The 21,319-nt window shown below is 43.9% G+C and overlaps 1 protein-coding gene across 1 annotated transcript; it reads left to right on the top strand.

The window, feature by feature from the left end:
* Window positions 1-780: 780 nt before the first annotated feature.
* LOC115164199 (leucine zipper putative tumor suppressor 3) lies at window positions 781-12,349 on the top strand. Its single transcript, XM_029716451.1, has 7 exons — window positions 781-1,021; window positions 3,636-4,073; window positions 4,283-4,450; window positions 4,588-4,716; window positions 4,792-4,983; window positions 5,207-5,437; window positions 9,555-12,349. Exons 1-7 carry the CDS (start codon window positions 911-913, stop codon window positions 10,434-10,436), a joined length of 2,151 nt encoding a protein of 716 aa, XP_029572311.1. The 5' UTR covers window positions 781-910; the 3' UTR covers window positions 10,437-12,349.
* Window positions 12,350-21,319: the final 8,970 nt, after the last annotated feature.

Raw genomic sequence — 21,319 nt, 5'->3', positions numbered from 1 at the left:
ACGTCAGTGTAAATATTACTGCCTCTGCCTTCTGCTACCATCTGGATGAACAGTCTATTTGCATGAGGGTACTAATGAAGAGCACATTATTATCTCTCTCTCTCTCTCTCTCTTCATCCTCCTCCTCAGTGTGTGCGCCTCCAGTACCTCCTTTAGCCCTTGAAGACCCACACTGCTTCCCAGTGTGTGACGCTGAGTGACTCTCTGTCCCCTTCTAACCCCTCACCCCTGACCCCTCATCATGGGCAGTGTGGGTAGTGGAGTGGCAGGGGAGCAGGAGTTTGCCATGAAGTCCGTGGGCACTAGGACCACCCTGCCTCGTGCTCCGCCCCTGTCTCGCCGTTGCCCCGCCGACCGTAGCTGCAGCACCGAACGACTCCCCCCACCCCCAGCGACAGCCTCTGAGGGAACCGCGTCTAGTGAAGAACGAGGAAGTATTAGTATTGGGACCGCAACTGGGAAAGACCGGCCCCCGGACTCTGACACAGACCGTACCGCTACAACTGCATCCAACTGTGTCCGGGGGGATACAGGGGTGGGATATGGAAACGGAGCAGGAAGGAGGGAGCAGGAGAGTGGAGAGAGGGAGAGTGGAGGGAGGGAAAGGGAGAGTAGAGAGAAGGATAGGGAGAGTAGAGAGTGGGAGAAAGAGAGGACAAGGGAGAGGGCAGAGAGGGAGAGAGAAAGGGAGTGGGAGAGGGAAAGAGAAAAGGAGAGGGCAGAGAGGGATAGAGACAGGGTAGAGAGGGAGAGGGATAGAGAGCGGGAGAGAGAGCGGGATCGGGAGAGGGTAGAGAGGACGAGAGAGAGGGTTGAGAGAGCGAGGGAAAGAGAGCCACGAGGAGGGGTTGTGAGTCTGGATGTATGCAGTAACTTGGTGGGACTGGGGGGGAATGACATTGGTACTGGGATGACCCCCCACCAACAAAGAGACACTGGAGGGACCAAAACAGACAATCACAACAACCCTCCAAACCACAACCCACCCAAAATCCTGCCTGTCTCTGGCAAACTAGAGCAGGTATGTTCCTTTTCTCAAACAAGTATGTTTGTAGCTAGGAATCATGTGGCTTTTGGCATAGTGAGTTAGTTCACAATTAGATCACAGCAAAATCAGGGTTGTGTGGGTTTGATTCCTGCATGGGACACACATACTCTGCTCTATCCTTATATCATTGCAGTTACATAAAGACTTTATAATTACACTGTTATATAATTACTTGACTATCTTATAACAGCTGATGAAATAGAACTTGACATGGTGAAAAGGTCTTACAAATAAATATTGCCATACTATTTCATAATGATTTCTAGTGTTTACTGATTTAAGACATTGACGTAAAGGCTTTAAAGGAGAATAACGGCACATTTCGAAAATCAAAGTGCACACCTCGGTCACTCGGAGAAAACGCTCACTTCAGTTCTAGATAGAACTTAGTTCTGTCACAGGGAAAATACTCCATTCGGCAAGTCCAGTCGATTGTGAGATATGGCATATACATTTTATGTCATAAATTTGGGTCGCTGATTCACTATTTTACCTTTTCTGAGATCTCTGCCAAGTAAGGAGGTAACAGCAGCTAACTCATGCAATAACACACGCACGAGGGCGCTCCTCATAAACACAACACCGGCAGTTTTCAAAATAGCCTAAATCAGACTTTAGCACATCACCTGATCCAACACAACACCCCTCAGTAGTAGCCTATTTAATTTGTCTTTTTCAATGCTCTGGAAACCAATCAGAAAATGCTGTGCACTAAAGATGGTATTGTAGCCACACAAATACAATAGAAGATAATTGTCGATCTCATCAGAAACACTGATCACAACCTTTATCTCCTCAATTATGTCGCTGGTGTATTTTGTTAGAATTTTGGAATATATAAGGTTTTTACCAGTTCCGAGTCTATCCAGGCTCAAGTCCCGTAAGCGAAACAACACAGCCGAAGCAAAGTTTCACCCAAATTTGTAATTATTGTTTTAATATATTTTTTGTAATTTTACCTCCTTTTTTTCTCCCCAATTTCCCGACATTACGATCTTGTTTCATCACTGCAACTCCCCAATGGGCTCGGGAGAGGCGAAGGTCAAGTCATGCGTCCTGCCGAACATGACCCGCCAAACCGTGCTTCTTAACACCCGCTCGCTTAACCCGGAAGTCAGCCGCACCAATGTGTCGGAGAAAACACAGTTCAACTGATGACTGAAGTCAGCCTGCAGGCGCCCGGCCCGCCAAAAGGTGTCGCTAGAGCGCAATGAGCCAAGTAATGCCCCCCCGGCCAAACCCTCCGCTAACCCGGATGACGCTGGACCAATTGTGCGCCGCCCTATGGGACTCCCGATCCCGGCCGGTTGTGACACAGTCTGGGATCAAACTCCAGGCTGTAGTGACGGCGCAACACTGCAATGCAGTGCCTTAGACCGCTGTGCCACTCGGGAGGCGTTTCACCAACATTTTAGATAAGAAAATATCCACCTAGCTTTCTGTCATGTCAACTATCCATCCAAATCAAATAATTCCATGTGTCTGCCTTTTGTCTTTATAAACTTGTACATAGCCTATTCCATGATATGGGGTAATCCAATGAGCAACACTGTAGCTGTTGATTGCAGTGATCATTATTCATCACATATGCTATATATAATCAATATACGACTTTGAAGGAGTAGGGTATTTGATTCAAATATAGGCTGTAAGAATACTTTTTCATTTTATAAAATTAGCCTACATTTTCACGCTCGCTCAAGGAAGGCAATTTGTCCCTGCTTGCAAACGGAATCCCCTGCATAATTTACATTTTAGTCATTTAGCAGACGCTCTTATCCAGAGCGACATTTCATACATTTTTTCCCCGTACTGGTCCCCCGTGGGAATCGAACCCACAACCCTGGCATTGCAAACACCATGCTCTACCAACTGAGCCACACAGGACCACATTACAACCAAGTTACAATGTAATGAAACATTTGTTGCAAACTTAGCCTTTTTAGCCCATGTGTCATGCTATGAAGTAGACGTTATGTTGCACACTCAGTAGTCTTTCCCTCTCATTTTAGTAGATATATTTTGCCGTAATGATTTGATCACACCATGCAAATGAGGGATGTAGCCTTCAGTCAGAGAGGGAAGATGGCCAAAGTTGACAGGCTTGTGAAATTATGTCCAATGGGGTTGCAAGCTTAAAGTGTGAGGGGGGATTAGGTCGACTCCTTTCCTCTTTGCTTGGCAGAGATCTCAGAAGGTTAAATTGTGAACCAGAGACCCAAATGTATCACATAAAACATATATGGCATATCTCACAATCGATTGGACTTCCCAAATGTAGTATTTTTGCTGTGATGAAAGGTTAATATTTTTCGTAGATTTGCGTTATTCCACAAAGTTTTCTCTAGCGCTGCAGTGAGTGAGGGCTGTATAACCCTGTGACATTGCTCTGTCTCTACCTCGCTCTCTCTGAGTGAGAGAGGTTCGCACATTTTTTTCCCCCGAAATTTGCTGTTATTCCCCTTTAATGTGTTGTTTTGCTAACAGTTTCCTCTCCTGTTTCTTTATAACCATCTCTACCCGTATCGCTCTTTACCCAAATCTCTCTCTCTCTCTCCTTCCTCCCCCTTTCCCTTCAACTCTCTAGAACAACTCCGGGCTGGTTCGTCCTTCTGCCTTCAAACCAGTGGTTCCCAAAAGCTTTCACTCCATGCAAAACCTCGTAGGCCAAACCAGTGGTGGTGAGTGTAGGGTTGCGGGGGGGCGTAGAGAAGGAGGAGCAGGGGGAGGAGAACCAGGGGCGGTTCCAGAGGCCCTCCTTCTAGACCAGGACAGCCCAGGAAGAGGCAGCTGCCGGGCAGAGGGAGCAGGAGGGGGTGAGGGTAAAGGAGGGGTCCAGGGGGGGATGTCAGATTCGGGGAGAAACTCCTTGACCAGCCTGCCCACCTACGCAGGCTCTGGGACGGGCTATGTGCCCCCAGCGGCCCTGGGTACTCTCAGTGCTTCTACCAGCCATATCAACAGACTGGGGACCACAGCTGGAGCTGCAGCGGCTCAGGACAAGCTGGAGAAACCAGGCTACCAGGTGGGTAGGGTCTTTTGAACATAATTACAGACACTGCAGTCGACTCCAAATGAGTTCACATTTGATAAGCGTTAACATACTTTTAGCGTAGTACAGTTTACCAGCAGCAATTCATATACATTGTTTTACTTGCTCTGGGTATCTGCACCTATCCAGTTTGGTACCAGTCCAGTGTGGACTGTATATGAATCTATGTGAGACTATTCCAGAATGGGCTGAGTGCCTCGGACAGTGGTCACTCCTCTTCAGGAAAGAGCTCCTCATCCTATCAGAGGCTGAGCCACCTGGGGGACACCCCAGCACCCCTTCGCCCCTCGCCTTCCTCTGATGATGTCATCCAAGACCTGGAGGACCGGCTCTGGGAGAAGGAGCAAGAGGTGAGAGGTGAAAGGTCATTTAGTGGTCAAGGGTGATTTATTTTAGTAGATTTCATGGATGTAGCAATTATCATCGCTTCGGTCAGTCCCAACAATCCTTCCCTCCTCTCCTGAGCTCTCTCTCTCTCCTCTCCCAGGTGCAGCACATGCATCGTAACTTGGACCAGAGCGAGGCAGCCATCGTCCAGGTTTTTGAGGAGAAGCAGCGTGTGTGGGAGAGACAGATGGAAGAGCTGCGACAGAACTATGCCTCCCGCCTGCAGCAGGTGACCACACATTCCACTGCGGCATTAATCAATAAGAATCCACCAAATGTTGTTAATCTCTTCCTCTGTGTATAGGTGACGCGCCGCGCCCAGCGCTCCCAGAATGCCCTGCAGGCCCAGATCACCCGCCTGTCGCAGGACAAGCGGCGCCTGCAGGAGGAGATGCCTGCCTTACTGGCCCAGAGAGAAGAGCTGGAGAGGAAGTGTCTGGACTTCAGGAAGGAACAGGCCGACATACTGCCACGCCTGGAGGAGACCAAGTGGGAGGTGTGTGTGTGTGTGTGTGTGTGTGTGTGTGTGTGTGTGTGTGTGTGTGTGTTTGTGTGTGTGTGTGTGTGTGTGTGTGTGTGTGTGTGTGTGTGTGTGTGTGTGTGTGTGTGTGTGTGTGTGTGTGTGTGTGTGTTTGTGCATGGTGCGTTGGTGTGAACAGCCCCGTAACACTGCAGCTCTACCTTACTATACTATATGCTTTCCCTGCTGTGTGGTCCAGGTATGTCAGAAAGCGGGGGAGATCTCCCTGCTGAAGCAGCAGCTGAGGGAGAGCCAGGTGGAGGTGACCCAGCGGGCGGGAGAGATGGTGGCCCTCAGGGGTCAGCTGAAAGAGGCCAACGCCCAGCTGAGAGACCGGGAGGAGGTCATGCTGGGCCTCAAGGACTCCTACACCACCAAGAGCCTGGAGCTGGAGCGCTGCCAGGGAGAGCTGAGGAGGACGCTGACTGAGGTAGCTATACACATACAAACCTGTAAGTCACATTTCTGATGACACAAATACGTGACACTAGATGAGATATCCTGTTGTTTTATAGTTAGGGATCAAAATGAAACCGGACCATACACACACATACAGTATATGCACACTAGTGCTGAGCGATTAAACAACTAATTGATCGACGTTGGTTCAATTATTTGAATGACATTTATTTATTTATTTTTCTGTGAGCTCAATGTGCACATTGCACAGTTCCTTTAGTGACAAATGAGATCCAAACTTAACAGTGCGATGTAGTAGGGAGTTGTTGTTTCCAACAGGACAATATTCTACATAGTTTAGTGCAGAAAGCGTGGTAATTAACTACAATAACCATAATCCATTGCGCGTCTACTTGTCCGGTCTGCGTTTCATTTACGCCTGCTAAGTTAGGTTAGTGTGGTGCAGACACGGAGAGGGACAGAAGAATGTGTGATCGTAAGGTGATATATAGAGCAGCTGTTGCTTCGTGAAGTGTCTCTACCTGAAAATACATGCTCTAAGTGATTGATAGTTGTTATTCAGCAGTCTTAAAAGTATGCCTTATTTACTTTGAAGAACTACAAAACAGTGATTTTGTCAGACAGAATAGGCAGCAGCTCTATAGAGATGAGATGATGAATTGGAATGAAATAATAAAGTCAGCGAATAAAACAAATGTACTATACACAACAATTTTATTAAAGTAAAGTGAATAAATGATGGTAGTAACCAGTAATGGGCAGTCACTACTAGGGTTGCACATTTTGGGGAATATTCAGAGGTGGAAACTTTCCATGGGAATTAACGGGAATATATGGGAATTAATGGAAATATATGCAAATTAATATTAATACCATTTAAATATAGATTTTTTTTGCATTGGATATATTTACCATATCATATGGAGACAGAAACATAAACCTTTTACCTTATCATAAGTAGACATAATTGCAAATGATTAAATCCTTCCGATATAAATTAAAAAAAATATTTAGTTACGAATTGAACTTTAATTAAATGAGTTGACTCTTCACATGGAATGATTTCACTGAACAACAGAAGAAAGGGAATATTGAATGATCCCCAATGATCCATCGCATCTCCCAAAAACGTTTTCAACATACATCTGTAAAATGATAGTCTAGAAACTAAAGCTTTGGTTGTCTTCCTCTCAGGCTTCCATGTCTTCTCCCTGGACCTCCTCAATGTCCACCTCTTGAACATCAGACTCTGAAGCCTCATCTTCACTGTCACTTTCCAACATTGTTGAGGATGGCTCGTTGTCAGGCTCAAAAAGCCTCACATTTTCCCAGTTGGCCACCAATTTTTCAACCCTTGTATTGGTCGGCCTGTTGCGTGCTTTGGTGTGTGTGTTCCCAAACAAGGACCTGTTGCGCTCGGAGGCAGCTGATGTTGGTGGGATTTGGAGGATGATGGAGGCAACAGGAGAAAGAGCCTCAGATCCACAAAGTCCCTTCCACCAGGTGGCTGATAAGATATGTTGGCACGACTGCCAAATTGCATCTCCATCCCAAAAGCCCTTGCTTGGAAGTGTACTTCGCCAGACTGCCAAGAACCTTGCCCTCATCCAGGCCAAGGAGGCGAGACACGGTAGTGATGACACCATAGGCCTTGTTGATCTCTGCACCAGACAGGATGCTCTTGCCAGCATACTTGGGGTCCAACATGTACACTGCGGCGTGTATGGGCTTCAGGCATAAGTCTTCACGCTTTTTTATGTTTTTCAGAACTGCAGTTTCCTCTGCTTAGAGCAACAGTGAAGTGGGCAGAGCAGTATGGATTTCTTCTCTTACATCTGCAAGCAGAGTCTGAACATCAGACAGGATGGCATTGTCTCCCTCAAGCCGTGCAATGGCTACTGCTATAGGTTTCAGGAGTTTCAGGCTGCTTACCACTCTCTTCCAAAATATATCATCCAGGAGGATCCTCTTGATGGGGCTGTCCATATTGGCAGACTGTGATATGGCCATTTCTTGGAGAGACTCCTTCCCCTCCAGGAGACTGTCAAACATGATGACAACACCACCCCAACAGGTGTTGCTGGGCAGCTTCAATGTGGTTCTCTTATTCTTCTCACTTTGCTTGGTGAGGTAGATTGCTGCTATAACTTGATGACCATTCACATACCTAACTATTTCCTTGGCACTCTTGTAGAGTGTATCCATTGTTTTCAATGCCATGATGTCCTTGAGGAGCAGATTCAATGCATGAGCAGCACAGCCAATGGGTGTGATGTGAGGGTAGGACTCCTCCACTTTAGACCAAGCAGCCTTCATGTTTGTAGCATTGTCTGTCACCAGTGCAAATATCTTCTGTGGTCCAAGGTCATTGATGACTGCCTTCAGCTCATCTGCAATGTAGAGACTGGTGTGTCTGTTGTCCCTTGTGTTTGTGCTCTTGTAGAATACTGGTTGAGTGGTGGAGATGATGTAGTTAATTATTCCTTGCCAACGAACAATCGACCGCCCATCAGAGATGATTGCAATACAGTCTGCTTTCTCTATGATTTGCTTGACCTTCACTTGAACTCTGTTGAACTCTGCACCCAGCAAATGAGTAGATAAAGCATGTCTGGTTGGAGGGGTGTATGCTGGGCGAAGAACATTCAGAAATCTCTTCCAATACACATTGCCTGTGAGCATCAGAGGTGAACCAGTTGCATACACAGCTCGAGCAAGACATTCATCAGCATTTCTCTGACTACGTTCCTCCATTGAGTCAAAAAGACTTCTAATTCCAGGAGGACCATGAGCTATTGCTATCGATAAGGTGTCTGATTTATCATTTTCACCTCAAATAGAAGTAGATGGACTTTTGTCAGAGGTTGCTTGTTGTGAGCGCTGAGGGAACTATGCACTTGGCCAGATGAGTCTGCATCTTTGTTGCATTCTTCACGTATGATTTGGCACTGTATTTGCAAATGTACACAGCATTTCCTTCTACATTAGCTGTAGTGAAATGTCTCCACACATCAGATAGTGCCCGTTGCATTTTCCTGTAAAGAAAAAAAAATGGTAATAAAAAACAAATACAATTCCATGTACAGATAAATAGTTAAGCAGTTAGATTAAACAACTCCTTTGTAAGATAAATGTTTTAAAATGAAACATGTATGGAAACAGGTGAATTAACACTCCTCAGTTAGCAGGCTCAAGCAAGCTAAAACCCACATGGTAGCAAAAACTAACTAGCAGAAATTGTTAACAAGTTAGAAATGATTTAAACACACTTTTCTGTATTCTACTATTTACTAGTTAATAAATAATCATGTATGTCATATAAAATATATTCACCCCACCCAGTATTGCAATCAAAATGTATCATGCTAAATGACGTAAAATGTTTAAAACAAAATATCAGAAAGCATGTAGTCCTTGACTCAGACAGTGTAGTAGTGTGGGCTCAATAGCATCTCATTAGTGTGCAAGATCTTGAGAATCAGCTGTACATGCGATGGAAGAGTGCACTGCACATGTGATGGAAGAATGCACTGTGCATGCAGAGGGCGGCAATTCGATTGAATTGGGGATAGTTTAACCAAAATATGCCACAAGACCTAGAATTGCCCGGGTTAACTTCCCATGGAACATTTCCGGAAAAATTCAGGCTAATTTATCAGAAAGTTTCCGACCCTGTGAAACCCAGTCACTACCATCATTGGACTTGTATTAATTGTTTTATTCTGTGTTGTTACTGTATTCAAACCAAATAATTTAACCAAAATTGAAAACCGGGATTATTTTTGTATTAATTTTTTTTTTTATTAAACCGAACCAACCTCAAAAAGCACGAATCTCTCAGCACTACTCTATAGAGATGAAATCATGACTTGGACTCAAGTAAAAAGTAATCAAATAAAACAAATGTAATAACAACTGATTTTTTTTTAAAGTACTATGAATAAATGATGGTTAATAAGTGATATGCAGTAATGGGCAGTCACTACCATCATGGGACTTTTACGAATTGTTTTATTGTGTGTTGTTACAGCATTCAAGCCAAATAATCAAAATTGAAAACAGTGAACCAACCTCAAAAAGCTCAGAGACAGCACTAACGCACACTAAAACCTCCTTCTCTTTGTCAGGTGTCTATCCTGAGGGAGAAGCTGGGTGTGTTTGAGGCTGAGGTTCTGGGTCTTAAACGAACTCTGGGGGAGCTGGGCGGAGCGCTTGATCCTGCCATAACCCAAACCCTAGCAGCAGGAGGGCTACTCCCCCCCTGGGGGGCTCTCTACTGCCTCCGCTCACCCACTGAGCCCTCATCCACCCCCCTTACCCACACCTCAGATGCCCTGCTCAGCTTTCAGAGTGATGAGGCAAAAGCCCAGAGGCAAGAGACACAGAGACAGGAGAGGCAGCAGCGTGAAGAGGCCCAGTGGTGTGACATGCAGCCACGCCAGGAGGCCCATCTCCGTCAGGAGGCTCATCTCCACCAGGAATCCCAACTGCGTAAGGAAGCTCAACTTCGTCAGGAAGCCTACTTGCGTCAGGAGGCCCAGCAGCAGCGCCAGGAGGCCCAGCGGGAGGAATCAGGGAACCTGCGTGAGCAGCTGGAACAGCTCCAGGGGGCCTTACGTCTAGAACGTCAGCAGAGAGAGCTCCAGGCCCACAGTTTTGACCAGGAGCGACACACATGGATTGACGAGAAGGAGCGTGTGCTGAAATACCAGGCGCAGCTTCAGGTCAGCTATGTGGAGACTCTACAGAAAAACCAGGCTCTAGAGCAACAGGTGGGACAGCTGGGGACCAAACTTACCCCCTCCCCCTCATCCTCCAGCTCCCCTCCCCCACCACCAGCCTTGTCAACCCTCCCTCCCCTGCCCTCAGTCCCTCTCCCTGCCCCCATTGCACTCACCCTCTCACCCCCGCACTGTGAGGACCAGAAAGGCCCCCATTCCCTCCTCCAGCTGCCCCCACCCTGGGCAGGGCCCTCACGCCTGGAGAGGATAGAGTCCACTGAGATTTAGAGAGGCTCCATTCCAATGAATATCAACTTGATTACAAACGATAAAAGACATATTAAACTACAACACAGAACTGCAACGCAAACTGTACCATTGAATATTGTACAGTTAAAACAATCAATGCAAACTGAACAGCAGAGAACAATACAATAGAGTTTAGACTATGAACACAAACTATAATTGAATACAATACAGTATTAAAGAAAACAACAGAAAAAAAATGATCTGCTACATTATAGAATGCAATATAAACTACATTACAAGCAAAGTACACTATATCTGAATATTAAAAGTAAACTACTCAATCCTGTCAATGATAAAGTATCCATTGCTTACCAGGCAGTCTTGGTGGGAAGCAGTGACACTCGAATGGAAGCAAGATTGGCACCAAAAGTTCCAAGATGATAACATTCTAGTTTGAATGCAAATAATCATGTTATTGTTCTGGAAGGCTTGGTACCAACCTGGAGGCTAGTTTGCCAAACTGCATGTCTATGATAATGGGACATGAAGTCGGGGAAACCAGAATCATATTTTAGAGGAAAATCAGGGGCGATGTTTTGCAGAATGTGCTTGTCTTTTCCATTTCTGGGGCGATGTTTCTCTCAGAAGGTGTGTGAGAGGACTGTGATGAGAAAGTGGATGTGTCGGAAAATTGGGGATGAAAAATCAAAAGTGTTTTTTAATAGGAGGAAATTAGGAGAATAGTAGTATAGTTGATTGGTAGTTGTTTGGTTGGTTCCATTTCAGCTCATTTCCTGAAGTGGCTTGAGATTAAATTTAGTCGAACTCTGAATGATTCTTAGTGTAGATTCAGGGATATTGGAGAACCTCCCACTAGGCACAGATGTCATTTCAACGTCTCTTCGACATTGGTTCTTCGTCATTTCATTGACATGACGTGGAAACGACATTGATTAAACCAGTATGTGCCCAGTGGGCTGGCTCTCTGGCACTACAAACTGTCCGCGGTGACTAAAGATGAACACAAGGGGTCAGCATTGAGCTGTGTCAGAGCTCCCCACCAGCAGAGAAAATTACTTGAAAATGACTGTTTATTCCGGGGTCTGCGAAAGAGACACGGAAACACACTGGCTTTACTCGGATATTGTCATTATTTCTACTTTCAGATCATGCTTTTATGACCAAGAGTGGGAGGAGAGGAGAGGACAAGAGTGAGCAGAAAGAATGAGGTGAAAAAAGTGAGGACAGAGCTGAAACTGCCTTCATATGTAAAAATAGGAGGCAAGTGAGAGTACAGTAGTGAAAGAATGAGAGGCTTGGTCCAGAGAAAGGCTGAATTAACTTTCACCCACCCAGCCCTTTCAAATCAGCAAGGGTGCAAGTTTTCAAAATGGGATGCATCCCGAAGAGTTAGAGAGCCAGACAAAGGAAGACATTGCCTTCCCTAGGTAGGGTTCAGACTTACTGCACTATGTCCTATTGAGATCAGACCGAAAGTAGACTCGATTAGATGTGAATAGTATGGCTTTTATGTGTTCATGTTTATTCCAGCATACCAAGATACTGCGTGTGAATATTTAAAGAAATACAATTATTACTATTACAATTGTTATTATTGTTCTTGTGAATCGGACAAGTATTATAAGCTTTTCTTTAATGTTTCTTAACTGTATGAATGCTAGTTTAGATCTACTACATGGTTCAACCATATTGTAAGAATATGTCGAACATCAACTACTAACAATATCAACTATATCCAAAGCCATTGTTAGTTTCTTTTTTTGTTGTTGGTGATGTCAATGTAATTGCTGTATTGTTTTAGTGAGGAAATTGCCACCAATGTTTTTGTACTTATTTTAATGGTTTGTATTTATGTTACTGTAATGGCTTGATGAAGATTACTCCTGGGTAAAATCAAACTGAATCAATAAAGATGCAAGTAAATAAACATTACTTAATTTCCAATAAGGTTATTATACACAGTGTACAAAACATTAGGAACACCTTCCTAATATTAAGTTACACCCTCTTTGCCCTCAGAACAGCCTAAATTCATCGGGGCATGGACTCTACAAGGTGTCGAAAGCGTTCCACAGGGATGCTGGCCTTGTTGACTCCAATGCTTCCAACAGTTGTGTCAAGTTGGCTGGATGTCCTTTGAGTGGTGGACCAACAGTTGTGTCAAGTTGGCTGGATGGTGGACCATTCTTGATACACAAGGGAGTGTGAAAAACCCAGCAGCGTTGCAGTTCTTGACACGTTCAAACCGGTGCACCTGGCACCTACAACAATATGATCTTGTTGCCATCTGATGCACATTCAGAGGTCATAAATCAGCACTGCAGAGCTCTCCCTGTACTATGCCGTGCCTTGATTGTATTACCGTTGATGATATCTGGAAATGTGCATGTACACTCTGGCCAATCTACTGTTGCTAGCCCCAATTCTGACTTATGCTCTGATATCTGCTTCACTGATTTCTGCTCTCATAAAAGCCTGGGTTTTCTGCACATTAACACTAGAAGCTTATTACCTAAAATGGATCAATTGAAAGTGTGGGTTCACAGCTCCTATCCAGATGTGTTGGTCATTACTGAGACGTGGTTAAGAAAGAGTGTTTTGAATACTGATGTTAACCTTTCTGGTTGTAACCTTTCTCGGCAAGACAGATCTTCCAAAGGTGGGGGAGTGGCAATCTTTACCAAGGATCACCTTCAGTGCTCGGTTGTCTCCACCAAGTCTGTCCCCAAACAATTTGATTTGCTGGTTTTAAGCATTAAACTTTCAAATAGCTCTTTGTTGACTGTTGCTGGGTGCTATCGTCCTCCATCAGCACCGGCTTGTACCCTACCTGCCCTAAGCTCTCTCCTGGCCCCTTAAACTAAGTCTGAATTTGTCCTGCTAGGTGACCTAAACTGGGACATGCTTAAACCACCTGAGTCCTAAAGCAATGAGACTCCCTAAATCTTTCTCAGATTATCACCAATTCCACAAGGTATGACTCCAAACACCCAGAAAAGGCTATTCTCCTCGATGTTATCATCACAAATAATCCTGATAGGTATCAGTCTTGTGTTTTCTGTAATGACCTTAGTGATCACTGTTTTACAGTCTGTGTTTGTAATGGCTGCTCAGTGAAACGACCTGTCCTGATTTGTCATAAACGCTTGCTAAAAAACTTTAATGATCAAGCCTTCCTTCATGAACTGGCCTCTGTAAAATGGTATAGAATCAGCTTGATCCCCTCTGTTGAAGACACTTGGACCTTCTTTTTTTATATTTTCAGTGGTATTGTTAACAAACACGCCCCCATAAAGAAAATGAGAATTAAAAGCAGGTTCAACCCCTGGTTCGACCGTGATCTTGCAGAGTTACTCCACCTCAAGAATTGCATTTGGCGAAAGGCTCGGCACACGCATACTCAAGCTGACTTGCTATCGTTCAGGAAAATGAGAAATAAGTGCACTCAGGCTATCTGGAAGGCCAACGTTAGTTACTTTAAGGAGCAGTTCTCTCTCTGTGGGTCTAACCCCAAGAAGTTCTGGAAAACGGTTAAAGACCTGGAGAATAAACCCTCCTCCTCACAGCTGTCCATGTCCCTTAATGTTGATGATGTGGTTATTACTGACAAGAAGAACATGGCTGAGCTCTTTAATCACCATTTCATTAAGTCAGGATTCCCATTTGACTCAGCCGTTCCTACTTGCCCGTCCAACATTTCCTCATCTCCCACCCCTTCTAATGCGACTATCCCGATGATATTCCATCATTTTCCCCTGCCCCACAACAAGGTTTCTCCCTGCAGTCACTGAGTCCGATGTGCTAAAGGAGCTCCTTAAACTTGACCCCCAAAAAACATCTGGGTCAGATGGTTTAGACCCTTTCTTCTTTAAGGTTGCTGCCCCTATCATCGCCAAGCCTATCTCCAACCTTTTTAACCTGTCTCTCCTTTCTGGGGAGGTTCCCATTGCTTGGAAGGAAGCCACAGGTCATTCTTTATTTAAAGTGGGAGATCAAGCTGATCCTAACTATTATAGGCCTATTTCTATGTTGCCCTGTTTATCAAAAGTGTTGGAAAAACAGTCAATAATCAACTGACTGGCTTTCTTGATGTCTATAGTATTCTCTCGGTTATGCAATCTGGTTTCCGCTCAGGTAATGGATGTGTCACTGCAACCTTAAAGGTCCTGAATGATGTCACCAGTGCCCTTGATTCTAAGCAATATTGTGCTGCTATTTTTATTGACTTGGCCAAAGCTTTTGATACGGTAGACCATTCTATTCTTGTTTTGCTAACTACCTCTCTCAAAGAGTGCAGTGTATAACGTCAGAAAATCTGCTGCCTCAGCCACTGCCTGTCACCAAGGGAGTACCCCAAGGCTCAATCCTAGGCCCCACGCTCTTTCCAATTTACATCAACATCATAGCTCAGGCAGGAAGTTCTCTCATCCATTTATATGCAGATGATACAGTCTTATACTCAGCTGGCCCCTCCCTGGATTTTGTGTTAAATGCTCTTCAACAAAGCTTTCTTAGTGTCCAACAAGCTATCTCTACCCTTAACCTTGTTCTGAACACCTCCAAAACAAAGGTCATGTGGTTTGGTAAGAAGAATGCCCCTCTTCCCACAGGTGTTTTTACTACCTCTGTTGGTTTAGAGCTTGAGGTAGTCACCTCATACAAGTACTTGGGAGTATGGCTAGATGGTGCACTGTCCTTCTCTCAGCACATATCAAAGATGCAGGCTAAAGTTAAATCAAGACTTGGTTTCCTCTATTGTAATCGCTCCTCTTTCACCCCAGCTGCCAAACTAACCCTGATTCAGATGACCATCCTACCCATGCTAGATTACGGAGACATAATTTATAGATCGGCTGGTAAGGGTGCTCTCGATCGGCTAATGTTCTTTACCATTCGGCCATCAGATTTGCCAGCAATGCTCCTTATAGGACACATCACTGCACTCTATACTCCTCTGTAAACTGGTCATCTCTGCATACCCTTCGCAAGACCCACTGGTTGATGCTTATTTATAAAACCCTCTTCGGCCTCACTCCCTCCTATCTGAGATATCTACTGCAGCCCACATCCTCCACATACAACACCTGTTCTGCCAGACACATTATGTTAAAGGTCCCCAAAGCACACATATCCCTGGGTCACTCCTCTTTTCAGTTCGCCGCAGCTAGCGACTGGAACGAGCTGAAACAAAGTCTCAAAGTGGACAGTTTTATTTCAATCTCTTCATTCAAAGACTCAATCATGGACACTCTTACTGACAGTTGTGGCTGCTTTGTGTGACATATTGTTGTCTCTAACTTCTTGACGGTTGTGCTGTTGACTGTGCCCAATAATGTTTGTACCATGATTTGTGCTGCTACCATGTTGTGTTGCTACCATGTTGTTGTCATGTTGTGTTGCTACCATGCTGTTGTCATGTGTTGCTGCCTTGCTATGTTGTTGTCTTATGTCTCTCTTTATGTAGTGTTGTGTTGTCTCTAATGTTGTGATGTGTGTTTTGTCCTATATTTACATTGTATTTATTTATTTATTTATTTATTTTAATCCCAGGCCCCCGTCCCCGCAGGAGGCCTTTTGCCTTTTGGTAGGCCGTCATTGTAAATACGAATTTGTTCTAGTTAAATAAAGGTTAAATAAATACTACCATACCACGTTCAAAAGCACATAAATCTTGTGTCTTACCCATTCACCCTCTGAATGGCACACATACACAATCCATGTCTCAATTGTCTCATGGCTTAACAATCCTTCTCTAACCTGTGTCCTCCCCTTCATCTACACTGACTGAAGCGAATTTAACAAGTGACATCAATAAGGGATCATAGCTTTCACCTGGATTCCCCTGGTCAGTCTGTCATGGAAATAGCAAATGTTCCTAGTGTTTTGTATACTCAGTGTAGTTTTGTGGTTTTCTATTTGTTATTATTTCTATTTGTTTTTTATTTTAAATTCAGTTTAGTTTCAGTTTTTAGACCTGATTTGCTGGTTTTTATTTAGTTTTAGTTCTATATAAATATATATTTAGTTGTTATATTATTTTCGGTTTTAGTGTTAGGAACAGAAAGCGTGTGTGGGAGCATAGGAGGGGCCATTTGTGTTATATACTGTAGTTATGTGTGATTTTTGGGATGTCACTTCTTGCCACTGGGGCCGGGGGACAGGTGGGGGGGTCAGGTCATAGGTTACTTTAGGTTAGGTTTAAATTATAAAGTCAATCTCAATGTGACTTGGATTTAAAATAAATGTTTACACCAATCCAATGCTTTAAAAACAATATATATACATACCAGTGGAGGCTGCTGAGGGGAGGACGACTCATAATAAAACCATGTGCTTGATGTATTTGATACCATTCCATCTATTCCGCTCCAGCCATTATGTGGTGGTTAATTTCTGTATTACCAAATGAGGAGAAACAAACTTCACACACCAGTCAGAGTTATACAGTGAGGGAAAAAAAGTATTTGATCCCCTGCTGATTTTGTACGTTTGCCCACTGACAAAGAAATGATCAGACTATAATTTTAATGGAAGGTTTATTTGAACAGTGAGAGACAGAATAACAACAACAAAAAATCCAGAAAAACACATGTCAAAAATGTTATAAATTGATTTGCATTTTAATGAGGGAAATAAGTATTTGACCCCTTTGCAAAACATGACTTAGTACTTGGTGGCAAAACCCTTGTTGGCAATCAGAGGTCAGACGTTTCTTGTAGTTGGCCACCAGGTTTGCACACATCTCAGGAGGGATTTTGTCCCACTCCTCTTTGCAGATCTTCTCCAAGTCATTAAGGTTTCGAGGCTGATGTTTGGCAACTCGAACCTTCAGCTCCCTCCACAGATTTTCTATGGGATTAAGGTCTGGAGACTGGCTAGGCCACTCCAGGACCTTAATGTACTTCTTCTTGAGCCACTCCTTTGTTGCCTTGGCCGTGTGTTTTGGGTCATTGTCATGCTGGAATACCCATCCACAACCCATTTTCAATGCCCTAGCTGAGGGAAGGAGGTTCTCACCCAAGATTTGACGGTACATGGCCCCGTCCATCATCCCTTTGATGCGATGAAGTTGTCCTGTCCCCTTAGCAGAAAAACACCCCCAAAGCATAATGTTTCCACCTCCATGTTTAAAGGTGGGGATGGTGTTCTTGGGGTCATAGACAGCATTCCTCCTCCTCCAAACACGGCGAGTTGAATTGATGACAAAGAGCTCCATTTTGGTCTCATCTGACCACAACACTTTCACCCAGTTGTCCTCTGAATCATTCAGATGTTCATTGGCAAACTTCAGACGGGCATGTATTTGTGCTTTCTTGAGCAGGGGGACCTTGCGGGCACTTCATAAAATAGATGGCATCATGAGGCAAGAGGAAAATTATGTGGATATATTGAAGCAACATCTCAAGACATCAGTCAGGAAGTTAAAGCTTGGTCGCAAATGGGTCTTCCAAATGGACAATGACCCCAAGCATACTTCCAAAGTTGTGGCAAAATGGCTTAAGGACAACAAAGTCAAGGTATTGGAGTGGCCATCACAAAGCCCTGACCTCAATCCTATAGAACATTTGTGGGCAGAACTGAAAAAGTGTGTGCGACCAAGGAGGCCTATAAACCTGACTCAGTTACACCAGCTCTGTCAGGAGGAATGGGCCAAAATTCACCCAACTTATTGTGGGAAGCTTGTGGAAGGCTACCCGTAGCATTTGACCAAAGTTAAACAATTTAAAGGCAATGCTACCAAATACTAATTGAGTGTATGTACACTTCTGACCCACTGGGAATCTGATGGAAGAAATAAAAGCTGAAATAAAGAATTCTCTCTACTATTATTCTGACATTTCACATTCTTAAAATATAGTGCTGAGCCTAACTGACATAAAACAGGGATTTTTTACTAGGATTAAATGTCAGGAATTGTGAAAAACTGAGTTTAAATCTATTTGGCTAAGGTGTATGTAAACTTCCGACTTCAACTGTACATGCAAACCAATGGAGGCTGGTGGTGGGAGCTATTGGAGGACGGGCTCATTGTAATGGCTGGAATGGAATAATTGGAACGGTATCAAACATAAAGAAACCACATTTGACTTCGTTCCATTTATTCCAGTCCAGCCATTACAATAAGACTGTCCTCCTATAGCTCCTCCCACCAGCCTCCACTGATACATACATACAGTACATACATACATACATACATACAGTGGCAAGAAAAAGTATGTGAACCCTTGTAATTACCTGGATTTCTGCATAATTTTGACCTAAAATTTGATCTTCATCTAAGTCACAACAATTGACAAACAATGTGCTTAAACTAATAACACACAAATCATTGTATTTTTCTTGTCTATTTTAAATACATAATTTAAACATTCACAGTGTAGGTTGGGAAAAGTATGTGAACCCCTAGGCAAATGACTTCTGCAAAAGCTAATAGGAGTCAGGAGTCAACTAACCTGGAGTCGAATCAATGAGACTAGATTCAAAAAATTTTTTAGAGCTGCCCTGCCCCATGAAAAACTCACAAAATGTTTGTTTACTATTCACAAGAAGCGTTGCCTGACGTTAACCATGCCTCGAACAAAAGAGATCTCAGAAGACCTACGATTAAGAATCGTTGCCTTGCATGAAGCTGGAAAGGGTTACAAAAGTATCTCTAAAAGTCAGTCCAAGGTAAGACAAATTGTCTATAAATGGAGAAATTTCAGCACTGTTGCTACTCTCCCTAGGAGCCGTCCTGCAAAGATGACTGCAAGAGCACAGCGCAGAATGCTCATTGAGGTTAAGAAGATTCCTAGAGTGTCAGCTAAAGACTTACAGAAATCTCTGGAAGATGCTAGCATCTCTGTTGACGAGTCTACAATACGTAAAACACTCATCAATAATGGTGTTCTTGGGAGGACACCATGGAAGAAGCCACTGCTGTCCAAAAAAAAAAAATTTCTGCACGTCTGAAGTATGCAAAAGAGCACCTGGATGTTCCACAGCGCTACTGTCAAAATATTCTGTGGACAGATGAAACTAAAGTTGAGTTGTTTGTAAGGAACACACAACACTATGTGTGGAGAAAAAAAGGCACAGCACACCAACATCAAAACCTTTTCCAAACTGTAAACTATGGTGGATGGAGCATCATGGTTTGGGGCTGCTTTGCTGCCTCAGGGCCTGGACAGCTTGCTATCATTGACGGAAAAATGAATTCCCAATTTTATCAAGACATTTTTCAGGAGAATGTAAGGCTATCTGTCTGCCAATTGAAGCTCAACAGAAGTTAGGTGAATCAACAGGACAACGACCCAAAGACAGAAGTAAATCAATAACAGAATGGCTTGAACAGAAGAAAATACGCCTTCTGGGGTGGTCCAGTCAGTCCTGACCTCAACCCGAATGAGATACTGTAGCTTGACCTCAAGAGAGCGGTTCACACCAGACAGGTAAATTGAGCCATTTTTTACATTCAGCATAACTCAGTCAGTCAATCAATCAAATGTATTTATAAAGCCCTTCTTACATCAGCTGATGTCACAAAGTGCTGTACAGAAACCCAGCCTAAAACCCCAAACGGCAAGCAATGCAGGTGTAGAAGCACGGTGGCTAGGAAAAACTCCCTAGAAAGGTCAGAACCTAGGAAGAAACCTAAAGAGGAACCAGGCTATGAGGGGCGGCCAGTCCTCTTCTGGCTGTGCCGGGTTGAGATTATAACAGAACATGGCCAAGATGTTCAAATGTTCATAGATGACCAGCAGAGTCAAATAATAATAATCACAGTGGTTGTCGAGGGTGCAACAGGTCAGCACCTCAGGAGTAAATGTCAGTTGGCTTTTCATAGCCGATCATTCAGAGTATCTCTACCGCTCCTGCTGTCTCTAGAGAGTTGAAAACAGCAGGTCTGGGACAGGTAGAACAGGTCAGGGTACCGGTGAACATGTCAGGGTACCATAGCCGCAGGCAGAACAGTTGAAACTGGAGCAGCAGCACAACCAGGTGGACTGGAGTCATCAGGCCAGGTAGTCCTGAGGCATGATCCTAGGACTCAGGTTCTCCGAGAGAGAGAGAAAGAAAGAAAGAAAGAAAGAAAGAAAGAAAGAAAGAAAGAAAGAAAGAAAGAAAGAGGGCAGTAGCTCAAGGGCAGTAGCTGTGCGTGGGTAAAATTACTGGGGAAGCCAAGCCCCCCCCCCCCGAAAAAGCCATATTACAACCTATGTGGTGTGATAATTGACTTGTTTGCTCTATACCTGTTAATTCATATGCCTTGCCACCATGATATATAGGCCTAAGGCCGAGACAATAAGACACAGTGGCAGAATAAATTCAACCACACCTTTGTTTCATTTTCATCACAAAACTTGAAAGCAACATCTGTTCGGTGAAGTCCACAAACCATATTGCACAGACCAAACAGGTACATGACCTACAAAATGAAGAAAGAAAATGAATGTTTCTGACATTTTCGGAGTACTAAACAACTATTGATTTAGAACCACGGAGAGTTACCGCAAGTCGCAAAGAAAACAGGAGCTGCCTCCACTATTCCAGCACCATTTCAACATCATCCAATCCCCTTTGCTTAGTCTAATACAGTGACAACTAAAAGATACCAAAAACTATTTGGTCCAATCAACCAAAGCTGTCCATGGTTCTGATTTCTCTCTCTCTGTGTGTATGTGTGTGTGTGTGTGTGTGTGTGTGTGTGTGTGTGTGTGTGTGTGTGTGTGTGTGTGTGTGTGTGTGTGTGTGTGTGTGTGTGTGTGTGTGTAAGTCAAATTTTTTTGGGACTCACCCTACTTGTAGAGAAACGCCAATGCCATCCTCCACTCTTTCATGTTGACGAAACTGTCTATGACTGTCATATAGTGCATGCTTTTAGTTTTTGTTGTCCTAGGCTTCCTGGTTAAAATGCTTGC

The sequence above is a fragment of the Salmo trutta genome, chromosome 27, assembly GCF_901001165.1.
Source record: "Salmo trutta chromosome 27, fSalTru1.1, whole genome shotgun sequence".
Lineage (NCBI taxonomy): Eukaryota > Metazoa > Chordata > Actinopteri > Salmoniformes > Salmonidae > Salmo > Salmo trutta.
The sequence above is the reverse complement of the archived record's forward strand: the minus strand, read 5'-3'. Positions and strand labels throughout refer to the sequence as shown.